General features: G+C 38.6%; 3 protein-coding genes across 5 annotated transcripts in view; 2 read left to right on the top strand and 1 right to left on the bottom strand.

Annotated features, from left to right (window-relative positions):
* LOC104733241 (AFP homolog 2-like) overlaps positions 1-2,343 on the top strand; it is a 5,167-nt gene extending 2,824 nt beyond the window's left edge. For 2 of the 3 annotated variants that reach the window (XM_019234206.1, XM_019234208.1), the window contains 2 exons: positions 1,006-1,658; positions 1,742-2,343. In XM_019234206.1, coding sequence (XP_019089751.1) covers positions 1,006-1,658; positions 1,742-2,130 — 1,042 coding nt within the window. In that variant the 3' untranslated portion in view covers positions 2,131-2,343. The other variant, XM_010452837.2, reaches the window with a different exon arrangement.
* LOC104730446 (E3 ubiquitin-protein ligase ATL42) lies at positions 3,284-4,786 on the top strand. Its single transcript, XM_010449606.1, has one exon. The coding sequence runs from the start codon at positions 3,332-3,334 to the stop codon at positions 4,640-4,642; it is 1,311 nt and encodes a 436-aa protein (XP_010447908.1). The 5' UTR covers positions 3,284-3,331; the 3' UTR covers positions 4,643-4,786.
* The window catches only part of LOC104733244 (casein kinase 1-like protein 3), a 3,914-nt gene continuing 2,626 nt past the window's right edge, over positions 6,428-7,715 (bottom strand). Inside the window, exons 9-13 of the mRNA XM_019233492.1 lie at positions 7,578-7,704; positions 7,395-7,471; positions 7,223-7,280; positions 7,000-7,136; positions 6,428-6,797 (exon numbers count right to left, since the gene is read on the bottom strand). Of these exons, the coding sequence (XP_019089037.1) occupies positions 6,660-6,797; positions 7,000-7,136; positions 7,223-7,280; positions 7,395-7,471; positions 7,578-7,704 (537 nt within the window). The 3' untranslated portion in view covers positions 6,428-6,659. The remainder of the gene's footprint in view (positions 6,798-6,999; positions 7,137-7,222; positions 7,281-7,394; positions 7,472-7,577; positions 7,705-7,715) is intronic.

Genomic DNA, 7,715 nt, shown 5'->3' on the forward strand with positions numbered 1-7,715 from the left:
AGTGCTAAAGTGATTGATGACTTCAAGAACTTCCTCCATCCGACTTCTCAAAGACCAGCAGAACCGAGTTCTGGTTCTCAGAGAAGCGATTCGGGTCAACAGCCTCAGCAGAATTTCTTCAATGACCTCTCCAAAGCTCCTACCACTGACGCTGAAGCTTCCACGAAATCTTTGTGGGTGGATGACGAGACAAGGAAAGAAGCAGGAAACAAAAGAAAGTTTGGGTTCCCGACGATGAATGATGAAAAGAAGAAAGAGAAGGACTCGTCACATGTTGATTTGCATGAGAAGAAGACAAAAGCTTCCCATGTTTCAACCGCGACAGATGAAGGATCAACAGCTGAAAACGAAGATGTAGCAGAATCTGAAGTAGGTGGCGGTTCTTCTTCCAACCACGCAAAGGAAGTGGTACGTCCTCCTGCTGAGACAAACGTTGTGGACAACTTAATTGGTCAAAGGAGAAGCAGCCATGGCGGATCTGGCACCGAAGAGTTTACAATGCGCAGCATGAGTTACACCGTACCTTTCACGGTTCATCCTCAAAATGTCGTCACTAGTATGCCTTACTCTTTACCGGCAAAAGAGTCTGGACAACACGCAGCAGCCACAAGTGTATTGCAGCCTAATGCCAATGCTGGAAATATCCCAATTATGTTTGGATACTCACCGGTCCAGCTCCCTATGCTGGATAAGGATGGTTCAGGCGGGATTGTCGCACTCTCTCAATCCCCATTCGCCGGAAGAGGTCCATCAAGCTCGGGTGAGTAAACCTTATCCTTAAAAAGGGCACTAAATCCTTACTGCTTAAATAATAACTTTTTTTTTCTTTTGTCTCCCAAAAAGCTACTGCCAAAGGCGAAGGAAAACAGCCTGTAGCAGAAGAAGGTTCATCTGAGGATGCATCAGAACGGCCAACAGGAGATAACAACAACAACAACAATGCTGCTTTTTCTTTCGACTTTTCAGCCATAAAACCCGGGATGGCAGCGGATGTGAAGTTTGGANACAGAATTTCTTCAATGACCTCTCCAAAGCTCCTACCACTGACGCTGAAGCTTCCACGAAATCTTTGTGGGTGGATGACGAGACAAGGAAAGAAGCAGGAAACAAAAGAAAGTTTGGGTTCCCGGCGATGAATGATGAAAAGAAGAAAGAGAAGGACTCGTCACATGTTGATTTGCATGAGAAGAAGACAAAAGCTTCCCATGTTTCAACCGCGACAGATGAAGGATCAACAGCTGAAAACGAAGATGTAGCAGAATCTGAAGTAGGTGGCGGTTCTTCTTCCAACCACGCAAAGGAAGTGGTACGTCCTCCTGCTGAGACAAACGTTGTGGACAACTTAATTGGTCAAAGGAGAAGCAGCCATGGCGGATCTGGCACCGAAGAGTTTACAATGCGCAGCATGAGTTACACCGTACCTTTCACGGTTCATCCTCAAAATGTCGTCACTAGTATGCCTTACTCTTTACCGGCAAAAGAGTCTGGACAACACGCAGCAGCCACAAGTGTATTGCAGCCTAATGCCAATGCTGGAAATATCCCAATTATGTTTGGATACTCACCGGTCCAGCTCCCTATGCTGGATAAGGATGGTTCAGGCGGGATTGTCGCACTCTCTCAATCCCCATTCGCCGGAAGAGGTCCATCAAGCTCGGGTGAGTAAACCTTATCCTTAAAAAGGGCACTAAATCCTTACTGCTTAAATAATAACTTTTTTTTTCTTTTGTCTCCCAAAAAGCTACTGCCAAAGGCGAAGGAAAACAGCCTGTAGCAGAAGAAGGTTCATCTGAGGATGCATCAGAACGGCCAACAGGAGATAACAACAACAACAACAATGCTGCTTTTTCTTTCGACTTTTCAGCCATAAAACCCGGGATGGCAGCGGATGTGAAGTTTGGAGGATCTGGTGCACGTCCTAACCTACCGTGGGTTTCAACCACCGGTTCAGGCCCACACGGCAGGACAATCTCTGGGGTCACATACAGGTACAATGCAAACCAGATCAAAATCGTATGCGCTTGCCATGGCCTTCACATGTCGCCAGAGGAGTTTGTCCGGCACGCAAGCGAGGAGTATGTTAGCCCTGAATCATCCGTGGGAATGACTGCCGCGTCAGCTCACACCTGAAAAAAGATGTCTGAAATCTTGTAAACGTAACTACGTAAGGAAGGGTTTGTAATGAGTAATCTTTTTGGAATATACACTTATTTATGCTTACTCTCAAGCCAAAATTTTTATTGGGGCTTTCTGCTTATGTTGTTGTATTCTTTCTTTGTTCTTCTTCATCTCAACATTGTGTAAGCCTCTTCCTTTTTGTTTTTTGGTTTAAAGGAAATTATATATATCCACAACATTATCGTTATGATTTATTCTTTTTGAAGATTAATATTTTGTCACTTTTAGTTAATAAAGTGATCATGTTGCGGTTAAATTATAAACCCGAAATACTAATTAGTTTATTCATTTAATCAAATCTAAGATTATTGGTTTGTGAAAATAATTGAAAGACTAAAATAGTAAAGCATGAAAGCCATCACTCAATCATGAAAAATGCAACTTTGACTTTTCTTTTTCCCCCCATGGCGATTTCGTGCAGCTGATGGTTGACTTTTCTCTTGTTCATCCGAGCGAATACAGCAATTATATTCATACTTCATTACCATTTTAATCTATCACAATTCATTAAACATTTATACTGGTTGTCACTAGTTAGTAGAATAATTCCCATCACGAAACCATACTAAGGGAGTTGCATGACTTCTATTAGTTTTTTGAAGAAACAATGTATATAGTGCTTCTTGTTCTTGGACCATGGTTGAATGATTCTGCAACAACTAAGATGAAGAGATTTTTTTCTTCTTTCTAAATCGTATAACAAAAATACAATGAACCGAATTGAAAAGAGATTTGGTTTTATTTTGTACCTCTTTAGATTTGGTAGACCAAAAAAATACTAGTCCAAATGTGTGATGCAAGGTTTCAAATTTGTATTTAATGAATGAACAAATACGTCCCAATCAGTATACAAATAAAATATACCCCAAAATATCATCAAAATGAGGTATGAGAATAACAGCCCACCGAATGATAAAATTGTTTTAAATTAAAAAGACAATAATAAACTAAAAATAAAAAAAGCAAATAGCATACAAAAATGTTGTCACGTTAGTGACGTAATTATATTTATTTATATCCAAAGAGGAAAATTATAAATCATTATCTCTCACATAATCTCCATTTTTCATAAATATTTCAAACCCCACAAAAAAAAATCAAGAAACAAAAGTTTCTCACGTATCGAAAGATCTTCTTCTTTCATCTCCCTCCGATGTATCAAATCTTCTTCTTCTTTCTTCCACTCCTCCATAGTTATCACTATGTCTCTGCTCAGCCTCCTCCTCCGTTCAGAAACGGAGACCTCGTCGCCAATTTCGAACCGAGTTTAGCAGTCGTCACCGGAGTTCTCGCCATCATGTTCGCACTCACTTTCGTCCTCCTCGTTTACGCTAAGTGCTGCCACATAGATCTACGGTCAGGTTCCGACGACAGAAGAAGACACAATCGTCGGCTTCGTCAAGGAATATTCTTTAACCGGTCAACGGCCTCATCGGATCGATTCTCCGGTTTAGACAAAACAGCGATCGAGTCTCTTCCTCTGTTTAGGTTCTCTGCTTTGAAAGGATCAAAACAAGGGCTTGAGTGTTCTGTTTGTTTGTCTAAATTCGAAAGTGTTGAGATTCTTAGATTGTTGCCTAAATGTAGACACGCTTTCCACATCGGTTGTATCGATCAGTGGCTTGAGCAGCACGCGACGTGTCCTCTCTGCAGAGATAAAGTCTCAATGGAAGAAGATCCCTCTGTTTTCAATTACGGAAACAGTTTCAGGTTCTTGAATCAGTCTGAGATTAGAGAAGATTCGAGCTTGGAGCTTTACATCGAGAGAGAAGAAGAAGAAGAAGAGAGAAGACAAAGAGAAGAACTTGGTGGGTCGTCGAGATTTAGCATAGGAGGGAGTTTTCAGAAGATTCTGAAGTTAGGTAATAAAGAGAAAACGTTACTTGATCAACAAGTGAATGATAAAGATGATAAGAAGCTGATGCATAAGTTCAATCATAGGATCGTTGTTTCTGATGTTGTGTTTAAGAATCGTTGGAGCAACGTGAGTTCATCGGATTTGATGTTTTTGAACTCAGAGATGGTTAATTCGATTTCTAGCGAGAGATTCTCGTCCATGGATCGAGTGAAGAGGAAAGGAGATGAAGAGGATCAGCTAGGTATCTTGGGCATCAAGGAAGAGATGGAAGCGAAGAGAATGTTGGAGAACAAGCTCACTTCGATGAAAACTATGTTATTGTCGGAAAAGGGAGACTCTAGTTCGAAATCTAGAAGCGTTATGATTGAACCAGGAAGAAGATCAGTGTCTGAGATCACTGCGGTTCCTAGACATAGTATTGCGGTTCACGGAGAATGCAGCGGTTCAACCGCAGCCACTGCGTCTTCCTTACAAACCGGAGGGAATGATACGGAGGAGAGAAGACGGCGTTTGTGGCTACCGATCGCTAGAAGAACAGCTCAATGGTTTGCTAACAGAGAAAAAAGACATCAAACTAACACAACATACCAACACTTTGATGTATAGTTTAGTTTCTTTATCTTTCTTCAAGAATTGCAATTCTTTGTCAGATTCAAATTTTTCTTTAGCTTTTTTTATTTTTTGTCATTGACCCGAAAATTCGAGATTATGTTTAGAGAATTCTAATAAAGTTATACTCCATGTTAGTTAGAGCAAAAGAAGATGGTTTGTGTAAGTAAATTATAAGATGGATTTTATAAATAAACAAAGCTTTGACTCTCATAATATATCAATTGGTTGAATTATTGCAGGATTTTATTTTAAAAAGAGAACAATAATTGTTTTCAATAAGTAGAACATGTCAGCTTACCTGGTTACAGAAGCAACCACACCCATTTTCAGAATAAAATGAACTACCCCTTGGTTTTGTCTCTAGATAGTTGTATTATTTGGTTTTGGACTAACATTACTAAAACATGTATATGATTACAAAAATACATATTAGTAGTTGGTCAACTAACTACTAACTATGTTATTTTAATTTTCATAACAAACTTAACTATATATACAAATTTATTCATTAATAAACATCTCAATTTGAAAGGAAGAAAAAACAAGTGCAAGAAAACTGAATCCAGGTTTTATATAAGCAAAATTACTTTGTAGTAGCTTACTTGAAAGTGATTATGAAAGCTAATCCCATTTTTAAAGCACTTTTCCTTTTAATTATTTAGTTCATTTTTTCCCTTACCAGTTACAGATTTATATCCACCAATCATATTATAAACACAGATATTTATCATAATTGATGTGGGAATCTGACTCCTCTGAAATTTTCTTTTAATGATACTTATATGCCACTAAACTTAAATTATATGTATATTTTGTCATGCATAGAAGCACATACACTATGCTATCATACATAATACAATAGGTAAATGAGGCCAAAGATTGTTGTTATGTAAAAAGGAAGTCATTGCATCATACATATCATATGGTCCAACTTATGACGTTTATGAATGGACACGCAATTCTAGTGTAAAGTTATTTAATCGAACCTAACGAAACTATTTTATACTTTTTTACAAGGGGTGTATTAGGTTTGCGACCCTCTCTTTTGTATTGTACTAGTGTGCTATCTCCCGTTAGAGTTGGTATCTGCTCGAATTTTAGTAAAATACATATAATTTTGAGGATACATAAAAACATTAGGAATATTTTAAAACAAACTTGCTTTTAGTTACACAATTGGATCTTCCCCCTATGCCATAAGATATTGTTTCATCACAGCAGTATATAACAAAACACCTGATGACAAAAAAAAAAAAAAAAAAAAAAAAAAAAAAAAAAAAANATGCTTTGGGTGATGATGATTTCCTGATAGAGGGCAACAAATCGAGCTGTCTCATACCGCAGACACATCGACCTTTTGACTGGCTCCATGAGCTTCTCCCACACATTTGTTCTTTTCCAGATTAATAATTGCTCAGTCATTATCTCTGAGTTATTAACAATATTTAAACCCCATGTTGACTCTCAAAATCTATACATAATGAAAATAACAAGAATCAAACATGGGCGGCTGTGAAAGAAACCTGTGCACAACTGCTAAGCCTTTGAAGACATCTCAGCTCAAGCTTGTCTCTGGAATTTTCTGCAAAGAACGATTTTATCCATTAACAAATGTATACATATATCAAGCTGCAGCACAAAGTCATTAAATCACATAGCACAGAGTATCTAAAAAAAATGATATATATGGATCACATAACAAGATTACACATCCGGTGCAAGAATTATACAAAAGGTTGGGGAAAATCTTGAATGAAAAGCAAACATACACTTCATGCCTTGTGTGTATAACACAAATGCTTCAGCGAACGCCTTCTTGTCCACAAAGTTCAGGGAATATACATACAAAGCATTTGTTTTTCTTCCAGCCAAAGGTGGAGATACAAAGGTGTTAGTGACACCAACTTCTGATTTCTGCTGTAGTTGCAGAGGTGCGATAAGGGTGTGACTCAAATTCATAGTGCTTAATCTCAACTCACCATTTCAGAATAAAGCTACATTTTTCTTTGCATCATTTCTCTGGAGACATGAAAGCGGAAGTCCAGCCGCCTGTTCTATTCCCACTTCCATACCCAGAATTTGAAGTTTCAGGTCCGACATTTCTTTTTGAGGTACCGGCAGGAGCTAATGAAGTGGATGGCATGTTCATCTGCAATGGGTTATCAGCAAGATAATAGTCATATCTCAAAGATCAATATCAAGTTTGCATAGTCTAATTAACTGACAGCCAAAACGGTTTAAAGCTTTTTTTAGGGATTTATGAAGGGTTCTGAGAGCAACACAATTGCAGGTAAGACATGCTGACACAAGCGAAGAGTTGCAGAACAAAACAGTTATTTGGAAATGCATACATTCTTGTGGACGGGGTGATCAAAACCCACATTCCTCCCTGTAGCAGTATTATTATTTATCTGGGGGCTTGGACCAATGGCATTAGTCGATCTGACACGTTCAGAGGCCTCGGCTTCATAAGAAATATTTGGTCCTCCTGCCAAAACAGAGCATCAAGAAAACAGAAATTTCAAAATAAACGATTGTAACAACAAACCTAACAACCGATTAGCTGGAGCTTACCCCGATGGTTGGTTGTGTCCACTGCCATTGCACGAGCGCTGCTAGAACCAGGAACTGCCTGCAGTACAAAATGATATATATATTTGTTAGAAAACAACACGAAAGGTGACAGCAGGAAACTCATCATTAAGCAACATTCTTTTCACGAGATAGAAAAGCTGATAATCTATACCTGAGACTGATTTCTAGATTTCTGTGCTTGTTGATACTTTATTATAGTCCAGTCAAATATATAGTCGAATTCATATCCTGCAAAGAAAACGTTTAACAGAGTAAGGTAGGAAAATTGATTGCAGTGAAACCCATCAGCTGAGGGAATTAAAAAGAGGATGAAGATATTTCTTTTCCAAAGTACCTTCTCGCGAAAACAAGTCACGAAAGAGCCGCTTCAAGAACCCATAATCAGGGCGCTGATCAAATGTCAGTGTGTGGCAGTAATGAAAATATGAAGCAAACTCCACAGGGTGACCTTTGCATAAAACCTGCAACGGAT

The sequence above is a fragment of the Camelina sativa genome, chromosome 12 (genome assembly GCF_000633955.1).
Source record: "Camelina sativa cultivar DH55 chromosome 12, Cs, whole genome shotgun sequence".
NCBI classification, from domain to species: Eukaryota; Viridiplantae; Streptophyta; class Magnoliopsida; order Brassicales; family Brassicaceae; genus Camelina; species Camelina sativa.

Bases quoted from the DNA above. Each gene is read 5' to 3' on its own strand.
- LOC104730446 (XM_010449606.1), top strand. From the start codon at position 3,332: ATGTATCAAATCTTCTTCTTCTTTCTTCCACTCCTCCATAGTTATCAC.